The 23,840-nt window shown below is 41.3% G+C and overlaps 1 protein-coding gene across 1 annotated transcript in view; it reads right to left on the reverse strand.

Moving 5' to 3' along the window:
- Positions 1 to 1,288: 1,288 nt before the first annotated feature.
- Positions 1,289 to 23,840, reverse strand: part of ANKH (ANKH inorganic pyrophosphate transport regulator) — a 99,286-nt gene continuing 76,734 nt past the window's right edge. The window contains exons 9-12 of the mRNA XM_069958141.1: positions 13,674 to 13,803; positions 12,823 to 12,946; positions 8,510 to 8,609; positions 1,289 to 6,185 (exon numbers count right to left, since the gene is read on the reverse strand). Of these exons, the coding sequence (XP_069814242.1) occupies positions 6,069 to 6,185; positions 8,510 to 8,609; positions 12,823 to 12,946; positions 13,674 to 13,803 (471 nt within the window). The 3' untranslated portion in view covers positions 1,289 to 6,068. The remainder of the gene's footprint in view (positions 6,186 to 8,509; positions 8,610 to 12,822; positions 12,947 to 13,673; positions 13,804 to 23,840) is intronic.

Genomic DNA, 23,840 nt, shown 5'->3' on the forward strand with positions numbered 1-23,840 from the left:
GCCCTCTATATCACTATGGCTGACCCCTCTATATCACTATGGCTGAGCCCTCTATATCACTATGTGTGACCCCTCTATATCACTATGGCTGACCCCTCTAACACTATGGCTGAGCCCTCTATATCACTTTGTCTGAGCCCTCTATATTACTATGTGTGACCCCTCTATATCACTGTTTTATAGACTGGCCATTTATGAAGGAGTCAAGGTCAGAGTCAGTCCCTGATAAAATTCAGAGGTTGGAGCTGCGGCTTATTGACACCACAGCCCTGCTGCTTATCCACTACGCCATGACTGGTGCACTGGACTGAACAGGCTGGCATTGTGCTCGGGCATGATTTACACAGTATACTACAATGGAATGCACATAGAGGGAGAAGGGGTTAATGTTGCACACAAGGTGCTAAGCTGAAAAAAAGCAGCACTGCTGCTCCTAAGAGGGAAATCTTGATGAAGGTTCACAAGCTGCAGGTACACAGCCCATACTCTCTTTTGTGTCCTGTACATGGCAGTAGCTAAGCTCCTCCCCCACTTTTTTTCTATCTTGCTGTGACTGTTACTAGAGACAGATTTTCCCTTACAACGGCAGTGAGCAAATTGCAGAGAAATTAGAAATCTGGTGACCAAGATTTAGAGCTGTTTTTCTTGAGTAATTTTAAAGTAATAAAAAGATTTGAGAACATGTTAGGAACCAATTAGGGTCAATTTACACAGAAAGATTATCTGACATTATCTGCCAAAGCCAGGAGTGGATTTGAAAAGAGGAAAAATCTCAGGCTTTCCTTTATGATCTGATCTGTGTATTGTCTGTTTCTGGCTTTGGCTTCAAATCTATGTCAGATAATCTTTCTGAGTAAATGGACTCTTAGTCAACAAAATGAAAAAGTAGGTTAGTTCTTTGAGCAACTTAAAGGGGTATTCTTATTATCGAGCTATCCCCTATCCACAGATGTATCGGAGTCTAGCTGCCCCCACTGATCCCAAGAACAGAGGACAAATAAATGAAGCAGGAGCAGGCATGCACGGCTAGCGCCATTTATTTCCTACAAGTTCAGCTCATTTATCACCCAACCTCAGGATCAGCAGTTTACTCCACAATCTTCTAGTTATCCCCAATCCTGTGAATAGAGAATAACTTTTCATAATTATAATATTCCTTAAAGCATTCTGAGTAGAACTTTCCATACCTATTTTTCAATGGTATTTGAATCCCAGTATCATTCTCAACCTGAGCTTGGGGAGCCGGGGTAACACTAAATAATCACACAATAAATCACATTTTTCTCAGTTTAAACATTTTATTGTATTCCCTTTATTTCTACACAAAATGAATCTCATTCTCCCAGTCATATCCTCACCCGCCATTTGGTAGATGTGTTGCACAACACATTCAAATACATTTCTTTCTACATTTTTAATAGTTTTAGAAGGAGATTTTTTTTCCAGCCATAATCCCACACACATCTTAAATATATTCACAAATATTCAAAAATACTGCTGATTATATTTCTAGTCAAGTATCCAGAGAAAAAAATATTATTAAAAAAAATATTCCATTTTGTCTTCTGCGTCCAGAAAGATATCCAGTTCTATACAGCCAAAGGGAAGATGGGGCTCCATTGGAAATAACAATTTTATACAGATCACAATTAACATTGACTTAGAATAAGCAGATACATCTATGAGTTGTATGAATTACGGGCCTAGTGTTACCACTGACCAAGAGAACAGAGCTCTGTTGACCAAAGCAACCAATTAGAGCTGAGCTTACTAAAATGCTGTGGAATGCAGGCTCTGATAGGTTGTTTGCTATAGACAACAGTTTTGATACATGGTGCCTTACGTGTTTTTATACCACACTTCTGATTAGTTCATTGAGTCGTGAAGAGTAAAGCAATGAAAGACAACTAAGTATTGCATTGCTTTAAGAAATAAAAACAAACTTCTCTAGATACAATGACAATTTCACCACATAAATTAAAGTGCTAAACTACTGTATGAACCCAATGTCTGTATTCAGACATGAGCAACAAATTGACATGCAGTACATTGCTTTATTGACCAGAAAAAAAATAAGTTATGGCACTAAGTAAAAAGTAATAAAAAAGGACTGGATTATATGCAAACAAATGGGGTATAAAAATACCACCCTTACAATGTATATAAATGCCTTATTGCAATAGCAAGCGCATCAACAGGCTGCGGCAAACAGAGCAGTTTCCATTTTTCTAAGGGAAATCTCTTTTTTGTTTTTGTTTTTAGAAACTTTATTTGGAATACAGTACAAAATAATTCTCAAAACGAAATATGAGGAGAACCCTCATGAAATAAGCATTAAAAGTTAAGTAAGGCCATGTTCACATTTAGTAAAACACTGGCTGTTCTGTGACCCGGCCGGATGATCTTCACTGCTAATTAATTTGTGTGCGCCCGTATCCGAATTCCCCGCTGCACACAATGGAGCATGCGGCTGGAGCTGAAGGCCCCATTGTGTGAATTGACAGGTTCTCTGTGGCCGCAGAAAACGGACATGTCAGTTTTTTTGCGGCGCCGCTAGCGATCCCCGACTGAGTGTATACTATGTGTATACACTCCGTCCAGGATTCCCTCTAACTGCACCGCACATACTGTAGGTTGTGTATTGATCACCGCCGTTGTTGCACATCGACAACAATGGCCGTGATTAATACACAACTTACGTTGTGTGAACATAGCCTAAATCTGTAAATGATAGTATTTATTATAAAATATTTATATTGAAATGATTTTTGCTTATCTATTGTTAACCAAAAACTGTGTACTTTTTTGGGGTATAAATGTGATTTTTGTTGGCTCTGTTGACTTAACATTTAAAGTGACACTGTCACCTCCTTTTTGCATTCTGACATCTCTACACAGGTGTAGAGGGGAAATTTAGCGGTTTTCATACCTTATTTTACATCATACGTCATGGTGCTTGTTGAAGTAAAAAGTCATCTTTTATCAACTGCAGGTTGTGTTATGTGGGCGGGACGGCATTAGCGCCACTTAGCCCCGCCCACAACACCACAGTTGGCCCTGCCCCCTCACCGTCCATTGGAACAGGCTGGCCAAAAGGTCTAGACCCCACCCCCTTTACGTCGGCCAACCAATGGGTGCCAAGGGGGCGGGACCAACGGTGACGTTGTGGGCGGGGCTAAGTTATGCTGCTAGGCCACGCCCACTTAATACAATCTGCAGTTGATAAAAGGACACTTTTTACTTGAACAAGCACCATGATGTATGATGTGAAATAAGGGATGAAAAACGCTAAATTTGCCCTTTACACCTGTGTAGAGATGTCAGAATGCACAAAGGGGGTGACAGTGTCACTTTAACTTCTCACAATGTTTTTTTCCACCAGTATTATCGGACGGCCATCATTTTGAGGTGAACTAATGTGCTCTTTATTTCGCCTTACAATGATGGCTGTCTAAATACGGATAAAAAATATGTTGTGTGAACGTACCCTTAAAATAGTTTTCCTTTCTTATTCCCTATCCACAGGCTTGAGGTTGATTTAGCTGCTGGGGCCTCCAATGATCTTGAGAATGGGGACTGAAGTGTCCCATTAGAATAAAGTGGCGGGCTTGCGCATGCTTCATTAATTCTCTATGGGAGTCCAAGAAACAATGGAATACATTGTCCAGATAGCTATCAACTCTCCTGTACATAGGGGATAACTCTACAAGATAGGAACACCCCTTTAGGGGTAACAGTGACAAGCCAAGCTGGATCCATACTTTCCAATCCCCACAATAGTCAGTGCAATTATTTACCCCTACAAAGAAATAACTTGACTGTTTGGCAAAGCCAAATCAGGGAACATAGCTGAATGTACCAGGAGCATGCATATTAAGTCTCTGGTATGTGAAGTGGAGATACTGGTAGCACCCAGCAGAATTTTGGAATTAGCTTTAGGTAGAAAGGAGAAAAATACATGTAACTTAACAATAGGGCCCAATAAGACAAAGCAAAGTAGTTACAAAAATCACCCAACTGTTCATACAGATTCATAGTGAAAGTTGTTGATAAAAGTGTGGTTAGGGTACAGCCACATGAAGCAAAAATGCTGCAGATTTTGGCATGGAATATGCAAAAAAAAAGAAGGATAATTAATGTACAGTTGTACAATGGTACCTCGGTACTCTAACACTTCTAAATTCAAACAATTTACTGTTCGAACAACATCTGAACAAACTGCAGAATGTTCATATGTATGGGGAGGCCGGGAGAGATAATTATTATTCAGTTGATAGTTATTGAAGATTTATGGGCACCACTGCTTACAGGAGCCTGGACTCTAGTCATAAAGACATAAGTCCCTGCGCTGAACAGGGTTTCCCATTCAAGAGTCCAGATCCTGCCTGCAGTTTCCAAATGCATACGCCAGCCATGGTGGCTAGTGCAACAAAGAGCGGCCACAATGTGCAGTGTGAGAAAAAGGCCTAACACTCAAACCTCCCTACTCCTGTCTGAATGCCATTTTCTTCCGCATTGTAGCCTCAAGCCATCATGTACTGGTCACTAGAGGTTGTAAAGCAGATAAAAAGACAGACAGAAAAATGGAATGGAAAGATCCCCACTGAGGAGTAGAAACCCCATTATTTTGACATGTGTTCTGCTCCTCTACAGTAGGCAGTGATCTGTATAGATCATAGCTTTTTGTGTGTCGCACACGGGGGTGGCTGCTCAAGAACAAAGCCTTCCACTCTTGCCCGAGAAACCCCATTCAGGGCAGAGACTTCCATCGTCATGGCAGGAGTACAGACTCCTGTTCATCGTGCATTACTGAATGGCCAGAAGAAGTAAGTTGTGATGCTACTGCATCCCCACTTAACTCCTTATACCTCGTGTTACCCAACCCATGGTATGTAAAACACACAGGTTTGCTGCAAGTTTTGAAATCATTGAGTAGAAAATCCACTGTGCGAAGTCTGCAGCCGATTATGTAGATTTGAATGTATCCAAACTGAACTGCAGGGATTCATTTGTACACTTTTCAAAGAAATATACCAGTACTGTTGTTAACTATTGGTGAATGTTGGAACCAATTAAACACAATTTCCATTGATTCCTATGGGATAACACTGCTTGGTTCTCAACAAGCTTTCCTGAACGGTTTGTGGTCGAGAACAGAAGTATAAGTGTACTTAAAGATCCATAGTAGTGAATTGATGTGGAACCATGGAATTTACTGTAGGAAAATCTCCAAACAGACTTTCCCACTAAAACCAATATGAAAATTTGCAATAAAACTACAGCATATCAGCAGCAAAAATTTATATTGTGGATTTAAAATTAGCATTTGAAGTTTTTACATAGATTTAGCGCAGCATTTTGAAGAGATCTTTAAAATATTAAAATACTCTGCTGCTACTGCATATACTGCAGTTTCCGAATTGAAAATCTGCAGAAAATATGCCACATGTGAACACATATTTACACTTTAAGAACAGCGGTTTATGCAAACTGAACTTAACTGAAGCTGAATGCAGCCATTATATTTCAATACAAAGATACTGTGGACACTTTAGTATCTGTTTTTCTCTCTGTTTTGTGCAGTGAATCATCGCTATATGATGTGTGCTTTTGCAGCTGGTTTCTATAAATAAATCCCTTTTGAACTGAACATTGGTTCACAAATGTAACCAATATAGGAGAGAAAAACTGAATTTTAGTATCCCTGTGTAAGTAAACACCAGTCAGTTAAAAAAAAAAACAGTAAATGGGACGGCAGCTTTGTTACCAGCAGATAGACAATAATGCTTTGGTTGACAAATGGAAATAGTCCAATGAGGCTCAATGTAGTTAATGTCCAAAGTCTATCCGGTAGAATGCTGCTGACTGCATGTCCGTGATAAAGGAAAATAAATGCATGGTATCTGTAAAGCCGTGAGCCTCTGTTAGGCCCTGTCTATAGGAAGCATACCCAGTATGCTAAACATTGGAGCCTTCTCAACCAGGTTCCATTCAAAGAAAATATAAACTGTCTGAAGACCAAAGACACGGAAGGGCAGTTTTACTACTGAAGCCAATAAATATTCTGCTCATTCGGCATCCTCCTTCATCTCCACAATGTCTGTTAACTCCTCACTCTGAGGCATGTCAGTCATTGCCGAGTCTTCTCCTTCCACTCCTGTCTCTGTCTCATTTTTCTTCTTTTTCTAGGATGACAGATGGAAAAAGTTAGGAGTGACCTTTACCAGACACAATTCTGGCTGGAAAATATGGTAATGCTATGAGTAAATGGGACCAAACAACACTACGTATAAGCAGACATAAGGAAAGGTTTATGGTAGTTTCTGAACCTAAGACCACTAAGCCTCCGGGGCATGGATAAATTGGAAAAAAAATCTCAACATGGGATGCAAATTTATTTGTGCTGGGATATGCATGGGTTCGTTTTTATTTCTATGGCCCAAATGTAGTCATCAGTTTGGGTCATTTTCCAAGCAAATATGAGTTTTGGCACAGTCTAAATAGCATGAATTGCTGTGGTTTTCAGTCAAAACTCATATACCGTATTTTTCGCTTTATAAGACGCACTTTTTTTCCTCCCAAAGTGGGAGGAAAAACTAAGTGCGTCCTATAAAGCGAAGACGGCTTCCCAGCAGTGCCGAGCACCGCAAGGAAGCCGTCCCGCCCGCCCCCTCTATTGCCGCTCACTATGCATATGCATATGCATAGCGAGCGGCCCTGAGCGATCCCCTCCGCCCCGCCCAGCCCGCCCCTTCTATCCCCGCTCAGCTGAGCCGATCAGAGGCCCGGAAAAGTGCAATGAGCAGCACTTTCCTGGGCTCCTGATCGGCTAAGCGGCGATGGAGGGGGCGGGCTGGGCGGTCGGAGGGGATCGCTGTCCTACTCACCTGTCCGCCGACCCCAGCAGCTCCTCTCTCGTCATCCTCCGGCACAGGCAGCGGGGTACAGAGACACTGCCTGTGTCCCAGAAGTGTTCTGCAGCGGCAGTCTCTCTGTCCCCCGCTGCCTGTGCCGGAGGATGACGGGAGACCGGAGTGTCGGGAGAGGAGCTGCTGGGGCCGGCGGACAGGTGAGTAGCTTGTTTGTTGTTTTTCTGGTCGCAGGGGGGATTGGCTACCATGGGGGGCACTTTATGGGGGCATTGGCTACTATGGGGGGATTGGCTACTATGGGGGGCATTGGCTACTATATGGGGCATTGGCTACTATGGGGGGCATTGTATGGGGGCATTGGCTACTATGGGGGGATTGGCTACTATGGGGGGCATTGTATGGGGGCATTGGCTACTATATGGGGGCATTGGCTACCATGGGGGCACTGGCTACTATATGGGGGCATTGGCTACCATGGGGGGCATTGTATGGGGGCACTGGCTACTATATGGGGGCACTGGCTACTATATGGGGGCACTGTATGGGGGCACTGGCTACTATATGGGGGCACTGTATGGGGGCATTGGCTACTATATGGGGGCACTGTATGGGGACATTGGCTACTATATGGGGGCACTGTATGGGGGCATTGGCTACTATATGGGGGCACTGTATGGGGGCATTGGCTACTATATGGGGGCATTGGCTACTATGGGGGGCACTGGCTACAATGGGGGCACTATATGTGGGCATTGGCTACTATATGGGGGCATTGGCTACTATGTGGGGGCATTGGCTACTATATGGGGGCATTGGCTACTATGTGGGGGCATTGGCTACTATGGGGGGGCATTGGCTACTATGGGGGGCACTATATGGGGGCATTGGCTACTATGTGGGGCACTATATGGGGGCATTGGCACTAATCACACTGCTGCTATCTCCAAACTGTGACAATGAGCAAAATATTTTTTTTCTATTTTTCCCCCCTAAAATCAGGGGTGCGTCTTATCAAAAGGTGCGTCCTATAAAGCGAAAAATACGGTATGCTTGGTAAATAACCAAAATGTAGCCCCGTGCCTACCTGAGCAAAGAGGGATATTAAAATGAGTTGGGCATGTGCCAATGTGAGTGTAGAGGCAATTAAAATGAACTGGGCATGTGCCTATCTGAGAAGCAGGAAGCCAGTAAAATTAATGGGGCCCATGCCTCTTTGAGCAAGAATTTGTAGGCACCCCCTTATGATATTTTCCCAACTTGCCTCACAGGCATATTTCATGGTGTTTTCCAACCTTTTTCAACCTTTAAAACTGATGGCTTATCCTCTGGCCATCCTAGGTCATCAACTGAGGGGAGTCCATCACCCAGCACCCCCACTGATCAGTTGTTCCCAGAGGCCATGAGTTCAGTATTTAATGGTGCTTGGCTATCAATCATAATACTTTCAGTGCAAGAAACCACAGTGTTCATCAAACAACTCACCAGCAAGGGAGCCAGGTGTCTGTGCGTGATCACACACAAACACGTAAAAATGTATATAATATACACTGCTAAAACCCTATTGATAACTACACCTTTTTTAAGAATTTACCCCCTTTCCTTCTTTATTACCATGAATACAGTGAAACACATATTACCTGTTTTCGGTATACATAACAAGATGCAATGGCCACCATAGTGGATTCTCCAACAAAGCCAGCAAGAAGGGATCCAACTCCTAAAGTGGCTCCATGAACACTGCACAGAAAAAGCAGTATAATAAATATAAATAACATTTAAAGAATAAAAATGCTGGGTGTACTGAATGCGTGCATTTCTATGGATCACATTTTCCAGCCATTTTTTGGGGGACTGAACTAACATAAATAAGAAATCAATTCATTAGGAACCAAAGCTATTCTTTATACAGAAGCCCTGGTTTCCAGTATTGTACATTTTTTAATTTCTTTTAAAATACCTTAATTGTGACAAATGAAAGAGATACTTGAAACAAATTTCCAGCAAGTGTGGTTGGTAAATCTACAATAACTTCACAATAATTTCAACATGCCTGGAATAAACATAAATATATCCTAAGATAATAAGGAAAATACTAAAAAGAGCAGACTAGATGGACCCATTGGTCTTTTTCTGCCCACAATCTTCTATGTTTCTATGTTTACAAAGTGAATATGCAGATGAGATGTATATAGCATAAAGCAATAGATCAATAATACTGAAGGAAAGCAGCAGCCTGGCACATGAGCACCAGATATATAAAAGGTATCATGCGTCTTCTTGCCCTAACATCTATTTAACTGTAAGAAGTTTAGAACATGAATTGCAAATGGTCCTTTCTATAACATGTTGTGATTATTCAACTTCATTACTGTACAAAACATAGAACAAATCAGAACTACAAAGAAAATAAAATATGATTGATAATACTGTTCAACTGGTATCGATACAAAGCCATATTCACACATGTACTTACTTTCTGTGAGATTTTCATAGTTTCGCAAGCAAGAATGTATATATATATATATATGTGTGGGATTTTATTACCACAGTCTATAATGTATACATGGAACAATATCATTAGGTTGAGCAAACAACTTTAATACCACTGGTAATATGAATAGACTCTTACTATGCTTTTTACAATATAATGAAGTACACTACACCGACACGTTCTAGAAAGACCTCAGAGAACAAAGTGGGGAATTGTTCCTTTGCTAGGAGACCACCATGAAATTGTCTCCTTTTCTTAGAAATCTCAGTAATGTGTACATCTTTGTCATCCTTATCCTCCCTGTTTATTAGATAAATCACTCATCAATGAAATAGCAAAGCCTTCCTAAGTGCTATTTAATGTTCTCCTAAAACTTCCTAAATGAAAGTGTTCAGTTCTGTCTGTTCATTGTGTTCCATATCAAATAGACTTTAGTGCTTCATGAACAATGCTCATTGTTTGTTGACCACAATGATGAAATTGAAAGAGTCCATTTTTAGTGAATGCAGAGTACACACGCACATTGAGATTAACCCTCTTGCTGACTGTCCCATTGCTAAAATCTTCTAGAAAATCATCTGCTGAATTCTCAGTTGTCATCTGAATTTTTTGTTTTCCAGAAAAGAGCTAGCTAAAGCCACTTCTGTCCCCACAGCCAGGGAAGCATTTACACAGATTTTCTTTCAGAAGTTTGATTTGTTTTTCGTAATGTTCATAGTAAAAAATCCAATAATCTAGCACTAAGTTGATGTGTTAGAAAAAAATAGGCATCTGTAAGTATCTGGGAAACTTTAACAGGGTGATCTTGGGGGGAATTCCTGCTATGCAGTGGTTAGTAACTACCAGAAGAGGTGCAAGGTGGGACACACAATGGAGCAGCAATAGGATTACGGAAACCCAAGGCTCACTAACGCACATCTGCTAGCTTGTCTAGTCCAATTTCACAGAGGAGCTAATGTAGTACACATTACTGAAGTAGTTAATGCTGGTTTTGCAAAAGGTTTCAGAACTTAATGCATTGCTTTGTGTGGCACTGCATAACTAAAGACTCTTCAGGGTGCTCATGTTGCCAACAGCCAAAAGTGCCAGCAAAGTCCATGTAAGGATCAGAACCAAAGAACAATGAAAAAAGATAACCTGAGTGGCTGTGTATGTTGTTTACTTAGGGAAGAGATGGAACCAGGATGCAGACTAGGTACAATCCTCAATTGCAACATTATTTCTTAAAAGGGTAGTGCGGCGGTAAGAAATTATTCACAAAATAACACACATTACAAAGTTATACAACTTTGTAATGTATGTTATGTATGTGAATGGCCCCCTTCCCCGTGTTCCCCGACCTCCACCCGTATACCCGGAAGTGTAGTGCATTATATATACCTAATTTGTGTCGACCCCCGTCCACCGTCTTCTGAGAGTGATGTAGTCTTCGGGAAGCCGGCCGACCTGCTCCTGCCGTCCCTCCTCTGCTGCGTCATAACTTTGCTCAGCCAATCGCGGCTGAGCACAGTTATGGCAAGGCAGAGGGGGACCAGCATGAGGGACGGCAGGAGCGGGTCGGCCGGCCTCCCGAAGATTACATCACTGTCAGAAGACGGTGGACGGGGGTCGACACGAATCAGGTATGTATAATAATGCACTACACTTCCAAGTACAAGGGCGGGGGGCGGGGAACACGGGGAAAGGGCCATTCACATACATAACATACATTACAAAGTTGTATAACTTTGTAATGTGTGTTATTTTGTGAATAATTTCTTACCACCCTACTACCCCTTTAAGGCCAGTTTCACACCTAACGGATATTCAGCGGGTTTCACTCTGTGAATTCGCAGCAAAATCCTTTTTGCATCCCTTGCCTGTCATTTTGAATGAGAATACATACTCAGAGCAGAATTGACATCCTGCTGCGAGTTTGTGACAGCCCCTTTAACCCCCTGCCTGCCGGCTTTACCTACTCCTTGGTCCGGCTTGCTTCAGGGGCTCCCGGCATCTGGATGTCCCGCTCAGTCAATCAGTGGCTGCGGTGGGGCAGCACGCTGATTGGCTGACTGGAACGTCTGGGAACCCCCGAAGTGAGCAAGAGCGTGGAGCAGGTACAGTATGCTCCGGCCCGCAGGGGGTTAAAAGGGCTGTCACTTACAAACTCGCAGCGGGATGTGAGTATGTATTCTCATTCAAAATGACAGGCAAGGGATCCACTGAGGATTTCTCTGCGAATTCGGAACGTGAAATCCGCTGCGGATTCGGTGTGTGTGAATGTGGCCTTAATGGGTTTTCAAGCCAAAATGGACTGATCACTGAAGTGCCAACACCTGGCACCCACATCAATTAGATGTTCGGTACCCGCACTACACAGTGAAAGGAAATTGTCTTCATTGTTCATTGTATAGCAGTGACGATGTGTATCTGCAGCTCAGCTCCTGTTCAAGTGAATGTGCCTATGTTTATATACACATCTTTATTTTTATTTCAGCAATGATGCCTTACCAGGATACTGTGACTGCAGAAAGCTAAGCAGTCCTTAGACAACTGCACCTAGAAAATACAAACTGCCGCCTTACGGAAATAAGAATTGGCTATCTCATGCCATATGTAGAGATTAGAGATGAGCGAACCGGGTTTGGGTTCGAGTCGATCCGAACCCGAACTTTCGGCATTTGATTAGCGGTGGCTGCTGAACTTGAATAAAGCCCTAAGACTATGTGGAAAACATGGATATAGTCATTGGCTGTATCCATGTTTTCCAGACAACCTTAGAGCTTTATCCAAGTTCAGCATCCCCCGCTAATCAAATGCCGATCGTTCGGGTTCGGATCGACTCGAACCCGGTTCGCTCATCTCTAGTAGAGATACAACGTGAACAATGACTGCAATGACTGTTCTTCTGTCTAATAATAAGGATCAACATCTACTGTGTGCAAGGCTTAATGCAACTTTCTGCCTACTAAGTGTTAGAGTGAGTAGTAGAAGCATGGACAGGTGTTGCTTTACTATAGACCTGGTAATCTTTATATAGGAACTATTGTTAGTAAAAAGAGTTGCATCATTATTGTCTTGAGAGTATGACTAAGAGTAATCTAGAAAATATATCCTGTAAATCAATGTCTAACCCTAGAAAGCATGAACAACAAGATCTGTTGGTAGCTTCAAGCGATCTATAGGTAAATAATGTCAAGGATAACTAACCAGCCACCATTCTGTACCACTTAAATATTAACTTTATGTTGTGTAACTGGTGAAAGGTTACATAGTTACTGTACACAGCTGGTACGGTTGAAAAATAGACACAAATACATCAAGGTCATTGGGTTTTACATATAACATTTTGGCATTCTGGAGATCTACAAATCTCTAAATTATAGAAACATATTATTTTGATACCCATTGACAAAAAGTAATGTAATCCACTACTCAAGGTCATGGTTTTCCATTTTGTTATGTGAGGAAGAAACTTACCCTAGATAAGGCAAGATAATAAGACTAGAGATGAGGACGATTATTCTTAAAACAGAGCTTGGTGCCAGCACGAATGTCTTCTTGAGTGTCATCAGCCATCCAGTTAAGTGGGCCCGCACAGTAACTGAGTAAAAGAAGATAAGAGCACAGGATGATACAATGTAGTGCTGATGTGGCTTCTGAATGCAATGGAATACAACAGTGAAATCTTATCATATAATCAGAGCTGAAAGAAAGCTCTCGCCACTATTATACTGCCAACGTTACACATTATTATGTATTATATGATTTTGGGAAGATTATATTTTTTAAAAACAAATTGTTTAACATTGTGGGTCAACAACTAAGGAAAATCCTTGGCCAAGGTGCAATAAAACTAGGAAATAAAAACAGCAGAATGTATATTCAGTTAGGTTATTTCCACACTATGGAATCACGGTGGATCACCCGCCACGGATTCCGCAGCTCGCCCCAACTTATTCTTCGGGAGGACGGCAGGATTTGCCAAACCATAGAATGAAGCCTATGGGAACAGCTGAAATACATGAGGCCACTGTGGCGAGCTGCGGAATCTGCGGCGGGTGATCCGCCAGGATTCTATAGTGTGCACATGCCATTAGGCCGGCCCACATGTGGACCCAATGGGGCTGAAGCAAAATCCGAATAGCAAGAATATTTACTGTACTTTTTACAGCTTAGGTCTATTTAGAAAATATGTTCAACTGTGAAAATAATGAAAATGTATAAATAACTTCATATTAATGCTCGGTAACCTGATTTGTGCATGTGTGCTGGAAAAAAATCAATATTTGTGGGTGTAGAGTATATTACTCGAGGCAACCATCACTTACCTGGTACAGGGAAGAAGGAAAATATCCTCAAAGGAATCACACAAAGCTCTGCAAATGCAAAATCTACTCCAATTATGTCAATGAGGATCTTCTCTGATACATTCGGAGTCCAGAACATCACAAAACATAGCTGAGGGCAGAGAGAACATTTGCTGAGCATCCTGATCATAATGAACGCTGAGACTTGTTAATAGTGTTACAGGTTATGCTTCAATCCACACTGTATAAAACCATATACAATTATAACTAGCCAGTAACTAACAGTAAAAGCAAAGCATTAACTTCTTCAGGTCCGGAATATGTAGAGCCTTCAGGCTGTTTTTAACACATTACTTTAATTAGCTATAACTATTTTATTTAAAGGGGTTGTACACCCAAAAAATTTTTCTTTCAAATCAACTGCTGCCATAAAGTGCCAGAGATTTGTAATTTACTTCTACTAAAAAATCTCAAGCCTTCCAGTACTTGTCAGCTGCTGTATGCCCTGCAGGAAGTTGTATTATTTCCAGTCTGGAGAGCAGGAGAGGTTTTCTATGGGGATTTGCTGCTGCTCTGGACAGTTCCTGACATGGACAGAGGAGGCAACAGAGAGCACTGTGTCAGACAGGAAAGAAAACACCACTTCCTGCAGGACACACAGCAGCTGATAAGTACTGGAAGACTTAAGACCTGCTTTTGAAAATTCCAGTAATTTTTTTACTATTATTATTATTATTTATTTATTTTAAGTACATGAAGAGAGAGGACCCTGCCTGTGAGGGCTTACAATCTATGAGGTAAAGGGAGAGACTATCATGTCTGAGTGTTTGCCACAGTGCCTTCCAACCGGTATCTACACTATATCAGTTAATATAATTAAATTGTAAATGAGCTTTACCCTAATAATAAATTATTCTGCAGCTCAGCTCTCATCCAATCCTTCTCTGTTCTAGGCAGCACCCACCTGTTCTACTAACATACAGTCAGGCAGTTTATTAGTATAACCATACAGAGACCTCAATTATAAAGAACAGTGCTGGCAAAAAGGAGGTGATGTCTATAACAACGCTTCAGATTATAGCTGTCCAGTTTAAAACACTGGCAAACCTGCCATAAGATGAATGCTTTTCCCATTTCAAAGGAAATGCAGCATCACATAGTGCCCATGCATATAAAATGAGTGCAAAAGTCAGCAATGCCCATGGAGAGAATTTCTCCAGAAGGAAAGCGCAGGTCTTTGAGGAAGGCTTTATTTCACTAGTGAGCCAAAACAAACTGCATTTTTTAAATAAACCTTTTTTCTGATTATCTCCCAATGTTGTGGTACTAACATCCGACTATGGTGAATTAGTAATAATGCCTATGATAACCCTTGGGAGAAATGTTCTATGTTGGCTGGTGTTTGCTATGTTTTACACTTTCTATCCAATGCAGTTGGCTGTTGCCTGAGCCCTCCAATGTTTCGGTATTAAAAAACCTTCTATAGAGTTGTGCCTGTGTTACAGGAGCTGTGACCACATATAAATATACCTGGTACAGGTATATAGTATATACTGATATAAGGCATTCACTGAGACCATTTGGACATCAGCATTTCAAAGGCCCTGAGTCCAGGAAGAAGCTTATTTAACCAGCTGGTCAACATTCTCCATTCCCTCACTGTAAGGTATATGAGTGGTCAAAGGCTATATTCACACAACGTCAAAAATAAAGAAAAGGCGGCCGATTTTGATATAAAAAAAAATGTCAGCTTTTGCCACGATTTAACTAACTGCAATGGCAATGCATTAAAGTCAATGGGAAGACGGACGTCCATTGCACACAATGCAATAAATAACGGACATTTTTACCACGGACGTCAAAATATTGAACAGGATCATTATTTACGGACGTCTTTTGCAAACAGCGGATTTTTCAATTAAGCAGCACCCAAAGGGGAGGCCAGACAGCTAAATGACGTCCATTATTTTAGACTCAAAATGACGGACATCATTTTAAACGGAGCTGAAAAAACGTTGTGTGGACATAGCCAAAGGGTGGAGTCCATAGAATGGGTTGGGACAAATAAACAGGTATAATATATGTGGCCTTTTGTGTGTGTATATAGCAATATAATAATACCATCACAGTAGACTGTATATGTGTATATATAGATATTCTAGGTATCAGTGTGTGTTGGTACAGATATATATATATATATATATATATATATATATATATATATATATATGCTGTTTATGCACAAGTTTCTATATGTACATGCTATAGTGGTCGGCTACTGGATGTGGCTTTGCTATTAACTATAGATCCAGGATACGGTGTAGGATCTGGATATATGTTATACTGTATATACATACACAGTACTGGTCACATGGTGCTTGGTATCCAGGAGGGTAGGAAAGGAGGCATCTGTGTGTGGTTGTGATCTCTATGTAATGTATTGTATCTGTACATAATGTATAGTGTCCTTGTACCTTATGTTATGAGTAAAGTAGTTGTATACATTTCTGCGAGGGTTGTATGTTACTCCAGTGGTGTGAGAAGGATTGGTGGGTGTGTATACTATATAATACAGTAAGCGGCCTATACAGGAAACAAAGGTACCAGGCTCGGAGCGGACCAATGGGACTAAATATCCACAAACCAGATTCCCTTTATCAGCCTATATGATTATGAAACCCTAAAAGGTGAGTGCACGTAAACACCAATTCTAAGAAAAGCTTGATAGCATTAATGTGATATACTACACCAGAAGGCGCTTTCCATTTGTTCTTCTTTCCTATGCATATAAAATACAATACATGGTTAGGCCAAGTAGAAGCTATTCTCTGTAGTGGCTCTCTTCCCTAGCTAATATTTCATATTAATAATAAAATTACTATGTAGATTTTGATACATTTGTAGTCAGTAATTCTCATTTACAAGGAAAAAAGAAAATGTTCTCAAGCTCAGTATAAATAGGGATTCTTAGCATGGCAGTAAGAGAGCTGATGGCTGGGCTATTATTATTCGGCTTGTTAGTCAGTGTATCCCTAGTAACCAGACTGTCACACGTGACTCAGTTATTCCGCACAAAGCTGTACTGGCACTGTGCTGACAGCAGAGAAGCAGCTTGGCAGTAGTCACGTCATGACAATCTATATAGATCTATATATAATATAGATGAGTAGTGAGCAAACTACCACATTACAGGGATTCAGATGTGGTCCTTGACTTTACCTAATGCCCACTTATTACATTCAATGTGCCATTTTTTTTTCTTTATTGAAAAGGTTGCTGCATGTATCCTCTTTCTCTGTTATTGTCCATGTAAAATATGGGAAACAACAAACTTAAAGTGGAACTATCAGCAGGTGAGACAAATCTAACCAGCTGACAGCTCCCTATTGCACAGAGGATGGAGGTACAGTATGTCTCTTCATCCTTAACGCTGTTTCTGTGCCGTTAGTCTTTAACTCCTCGGCCTGGTAACACTATCTGGAGCACTGGGGCACCGTTAGGAGCACTGCCCAGCCCCCACTGCTCTAATCTGCCCCTGGCCGGCCCGCATCAGCACTATGGGAGCAGGGCAGTGCTCCTAACAGTCTTACAGGACCAAGGAGTAAACCGGAACGGTGCCAAGGATAAAGATAAGAGACATACCCTCCTCCTCTGCATCTCCTGCGCAGGTTGGAGTCAAACCTGCTGATAGCTCCCCTGTAAGTGTATTAGGTTTTACCATTATTTTTATCAAAGAGGCCCGTTAGAAGCCTTTTTTCCTGTCAATCATCCCTGCAGAGCGAGCTGACAGACAGAAAGCCGCGACTAGTCAAGGCCCAGACATCGCCCAGATGACTAGTTACGGCTATAATATAGCAGTATATACACATGGTTAATGTATAGCAGTAATATATACATGGAGAAGTATATACACATAGTGGAGTATATAGCAGTATATACACATGGTGGAGTATACAGCAGTACATACACATGTTGGAGTATATAGCAGTATATACACATGGTAAAATATATAGCAGCTATATATTTCACCGTGTATATACGGTTATATACTCCCCCATGTGTATATACTGCTATATACACTTTGGTATTCTGTTCTCAGCATGATGTATGCATGTGACATGTGGTGTTGTACTGAGCATATTTTAGTCTGACCCTTGAAAACCATTCAAATTTCTTATTTGGCCCCATGAGAAACCTAACTGCCCACCCCTGTCCTAGTAGGACACCAAGTATGGTAAGACAATGCTTTAGCAGGTCTATTAGGGTCCATTTACACAGAAAGATTATCTGCCAAAGATTTGAAGCCAAAGTCAGGAATGGATTTGGAAAGAGGAGAAATCTCACGCTTTCCTGTATAACCTGATCTCTGTTTAAAGTCTGTTCCCAGCTTTGGCTTCAAATCTTTGGCAGATAATCTATCAGATAATCTTTCTGTGTAAATGGACCCTTAGGAGCTCCTAACAGCATTATATGCATTATAAGGCTATGTTCACACAACGTAAATTTCCTGATAATCTTGTCCGTTGTTGCCGATTTGCAACAACGAGCGTGATAAATATGAAACTTACATTGTTTTGCCGTGAATGGGATTACATAGGATACTCTCCGGCCGGGATCGCAAGTGTCGGCACAAAAAAACTGACATGTGCGCCCGCATCCCAATTCAACAGAAATAAAGATTATCTGGCCGGTACTGCAGTACCGGCAGGGATGATCTTCACTGACACCCGCCAGTGTCATACACCGTGTGAACCTGACCTAATAGTGATTGGTTCTCTTTAAAATGAAAAGGCTTTCTACCCAGTACAGTATCAGGATGGGGATACGGGAGGCTCGTATTACAAAATCTTGCTCATTTACCAATTTACAAATGTTTTAATTGTTAAGATTGTCTTGCAAAATGCTCTTAGACCAGGTTACATGTAATCCAAGGCTTTACTGTATCTTATCACCCCGACAATAGACAGATGTGTGCAGGCTATGCTGCACTGAGAACGTTTATTTGATAAAAAGCTATGTATGTGCTGTGTAGCACACCTTATACAAAACATAGATAAAAGGAGAGAAAGACTGGGGCCAATATGCTGCATGAAGTCATTAAGTTATCAGTTACCTTACCATACTGCATATCATTGTGAACAAAGCCACTGGCACACACATACAGGGATTTTAATAATAAAAATGAATGTACATAAAGCCTATAGAGGTATTGCTGAAAAAAGACATTGTGTGACAGCAGCGAGGCATGCAGAAACATACAGAGATGTTCCCTTCCTAGCTACATTCATCCTCACCTGACTCTCTTTCCATTTCCATCTCTCTATGACAGTGAATTACAAAACAAAGCTGGGCTTGTCAGGGTCAGTAAGCACTGGCTCCAACAGGCTTTTTCAGCAGTTCTCCCACAGTGACTCAGCAACTCGCCCTGCCTGCATATGCTGTACAGCAGTCTACCTATTACCTGACAAGCAGGGATACACTTCATACAGGGAGGTCAAGAGGTAATTGTTTCACCATAGTGTGTAAAACCACAAAGCTACACGTCAGCTGTAAGAGGTGCGTCAGTGCTTGAAAGGGTTACCCAGGACACTGTAGTTACATTGGTGAGGGTCTGACCCATTTGTTAGAAAGGGCCCCTTCGTAGTATACTAGGCACAGCTCTGTACTTCTGATAGTGGTTGTACCTGTTAGTACAGCTCCCTATTCACTTGCATGGAATAAGCTGTAGTGAATTGCAATGCCAGCCAAAGCATTCACGTCCTAATGCCTCCCTACATTTGCACACTCTCCTGTCAATGGGAAGAAAACTACTGCTCCCTGACTCCTCCTGAAGGCCTCCATAGACTTTATACAATCAGACTATCCTACCGGAATTGGTGGATTAGGCTGACTTTCGTCTATTGCACATGGGGGCTGTATAGAATTAAAGTCTAAGATAATCCTTTTACACACTGAGCTACAGGATTTGTTGGATCTGAAGAATAACTAAGATCTAATGTCTTATAGAGTAAAAATATTTTCTGTTATATTATCTGACTATATGATGTCAGACATAACATTGTATTAAATGCAGCACTGATGAATGACGCTTCTTTAGTGATGAATGTCCATAGGTTCAATTTGTCTCTTTTAAGGACTGACTTGACCGTTCCTAGTTAGAGCCAATGTTTCCGTGGGAATGTATGCCTTGCAGCACACACGGATTCAAAGAACCTTGCTATGTGCTAATAGGGCCCAAGACAGGAATCTCTGAGCAGCCAGCAGTAAAGTCATGAAGTGAAACGTGTAAACATATAATAAAAATGGCAGTGGATATGGTGAAAATCAGCATGGGGAGCAATATACCATGCAGCATGTACATCATAGGAAAGAGAGACAGCTTTTATTCACTCTTTCATTTTCAAGTCTTAGAGATTATTTGTACATTAATAATGCAGACCAAGACAAGTGATAACTTAATGGCGGCATATGGACAGTGGTTGTCTTCTAAAGACACCCCCTTTACTATTGTAGTCTATAGAAAAGAGCCTGCTTTACACTCATAATAACACAGTAAAGTACAGTATGTACTGGTGACCTGCCCACTAGCCCAATGACTGGCTGAGCGGGGTGCAGGATGTAAACATACAGACAGAACAGGAACAGCGGAGATCAGAAGATCTGACAGCAGCAGAGGTGGGGAGGCAATTGTGTTGTCTTTTACTTTTAAGTGCACAGGGGAGCAACATGGAAAAGTATTTTATTTCCCAGGAATACCTTTAATCCTATTCATTTAAAGTGGTATTTCAACAATCATCCCCTCTAGTGATGAGCGAACTAGCTGAACCTGAACGCTCTGCATTTGACTCCCAGTGGCTGGAGAAGTTGGATACAGCCCTAAATACTGTATCCCAGGAAAACATCAATACAGCTTATTGCTGTGTCCATGTTTTTTTGTTTTTTTTTAAGGACTCCGTAGGACAGCATGCAACTTCTCCAGCCACTGGGAGTCAAATGCTGAGGGTTCGGGTTTGGCTGAAGCTGAATGTTTGGCAAGTTCGCTCAATAGTCCCTATCACTAGGGAACTGGTCACTGCACCTGTTGGGCCACCACTTTATTCATCCTCTATAAAGCCTTTAAATGTTTCTGAGTTAAGTGCTCTGAAGTATTTGGCAGTCCCAAAGAGAATTGTGGGGATGGTGGAGTCTCTGTTCTTGGAATCGGTAAGAATACCAGCAGTCGGACTCCTAGCAACTTAAATAAAACCACATAGAATAGAAGGAGAGAATATAGTATTTTCCAACAATAACTGTGGTCACTGGAAAAACAGTGGTATGGATATATATAGGGGACCCCCCGCAAACTATTATGGATTGCAACTGCCAGGCTAAGGCTTCCTGGAATCTAGGTGTCCCTCATGCCCTCCTGAGGAAGCGATCACAATGGGAAACATGCATTGAGGGGGTCCTGGTGGGGTGGCATCACTTTGCAGCAATTTATGGGTGTTTGATGCAATGTATATGTGATATGCACCTATGTTGGGAATGGCTGTTACTGTAATATCCAAGTATGGGCTTCAGCGTTATACACAGACTAACTATAGGTGCAATTGGAATAAAGGATTTGAGTACTTATTCCCCACATAGGAATGAATTATAATATGTGATATGATAATATACTGCTAATTGATCTTCCACCTTAGTCTAGCCTCATCTAAGTCAGAGGAACTCAACTGCCAAATAATGTCAAGCTTGGAGGGAGGTTTATGATGTCTGTAAATCAGTGCTACAAATGTTATGACTTAGTTGACCTGAAATTTCCACATTCCCATTGTAAGAGTTGCTGAATTATACCATCAATGTAAGGTCTCCATCTAAAGGTCCCCATACACTGTATGCTAATGTCAGATGAAGCAACTGCTAGAGGCAGGTTCAGCCAGGGCCGGTTTTAGACTAAATGTGGCCCTGGGCAAAGTTGAAGGTGGGGCCCCAAATGCTGAAATATTGTAGCAGCAATTTAAGGTTCCCATACACTTTTTGGCTGGGTTCACACTATGTATATTTGAGGCTGTATTTGTGAGGCTGTATAGCAACCAAAACCAGGAGTGGATTGAAAACACAGAAAGGCTATGTTCACATAATGTTGTAATTGAGTGGATGGCCGTCATTTAATGGCAAATTTTTGCTGTTATTTTAAAACAACGGCTGTTATATTGAAATAATGGCAGTTATTTACCGTTATATGACGGCCATCCACTCAATTTCAACATTGTGTGAACAGAGCCTTTCTGTGTTTTCAATCCACTCCTGGTTTTGGTTGCTATGAGGACCTGACTTGAGGACCAAATACTGCCTGAAGTATACAGTGTGTGAACCCAGCCAAATTTGGTGGTACCTGCTGCTCGTGGTGGGTTCGGCCATCAGTGTAAGGTGAATGGGGCTCTTTGTACAGTCCTCTGACATGATATCAGTGGACATATGGGGTTGGGCTTGATGGAAAATCAACATCCAACCTCTTTGTTCTCAGAGAGACAAGCCGTCATCAGATCTGTCTGGCTATGGCTTACCCCTCCTATAGAGAACACAGAAACGCTCAGCTGTGCCGAACATTCCTGTGTATGGGGAGGATGGGGCCAGATGAGATTATATATATATATATATATATATATCTCATTAGTGATGTGTGTGCAGCCCTTGCTATATATAGTGAACAATGAAGATATATACTACCTGACCACATTCCCTGGTCTCCTCAGGCCTTGTCTGTGGGATCCCCCAGTCCCAGCTTTCACTTCTGGTCCTCTCTCTGAAGTGATCGGCCATTCAGCCAATCACTGGGCGTAACAAACAGACAAGGCCTGAGGACACCGGGGAACGTGATCAGGTAAGTACCAGCTTTATTATGTTATACGCACATCAGCAGACAATGATTTTTACACTTGCCAAAAGACAATGATCATTTGATTACTGTTGTCTCTATATACACAGAGCGATATCGGCCAGGTTAGGACAATTTTCGCTCCGTGTATTATGGCCCTTAGTCACATTGAGTCAATTTAGAAGGTTACATGCCGGGACTGCCGCTACATGTCAGCACCGCCGCTAGTGGTGTAAACACAAAAACTATCTATATGCATGGTTTTAAAAAATAAAATAAAAAAAATCACTATATCAGGACCAAATATTACCTCCATACCGTTATTGATGAAAACATACTATGTATAGGCCAATATTACCACCATAAAGTGACCGCCCCATAATGACACTATATACACGCCAATATTAGCACCACACCATGACCGCAACATAATGATTCTATATACACTATATACAGACCAATATTACTACTATAGACTGACCATCACATAATGACTCTGTATACACTATATACAGACCAATATTACTGCCATAGAGTGACCACCACATAATAACTCTATATACACTATATACAGACCAATATTACCGCCATAGAGTGACCACCGCTTAATAACTCTATATACAGACCAATATTACCGCCATAGACTGACCACCGCATAATGACTCTGTATACACTATATACAGATCAATATTACTGCCATAGAGTGACCACCACATAATGATCCTATATACAGACTAATATTACTGCCATAGAGTGACCACTGCATAATGACTCTATATACACACTATATACAGACCAATATTACCGCTATAGACTGACCGCCACATAATGACTCTATATACAGACCAGCACACACCATGACCACCACATAATGACTCCATATATACACCATATACAGACCAATATTACCACCATAGTGTGATCACCACATAATGACTCTATATACACACTATATACAGACCAATATCATGTGGCGGTCACTGTATGGCGGTAATATTGGTCTGTATATAGTGTATATATAGAGTCATTATGTGGCGGTCACTCTATGGCGGTAATATTGGTCTGTATATAGTGTATATAAAGAGTCATTATGTGGCGGTCACTCTATGGCGGAAATAACTCTATATACACTATATACAGACCAATTTTACCACCATAGACTGACCACTGCATAATGACACTATACACACTATATACAGACCAATATTACCGCCATAGACTGACCACTGCATAATGACTCTATATACACTATATACAGACCAATATTACTGCCATAGAGTGATCGCCACATAATGACTCTATATACACTATATACAGACCAATATCATGTG

Source organism: Dendropsophus ebraccatus, chromosome 2 (assembly GCF_027789765.1).
Source record: "Dendropsophus ebraccatus isolate aDenEbr1 chromosome 2, aDenEbr1.pat, whole genome shotgun sequence".
Taxonomy (NCBI): Eukaryota; Metazoa; Chordata; class Amphibia; order Anura; family Hylidae; genus Dendropsophus; species Dendropsophus ebraccatus.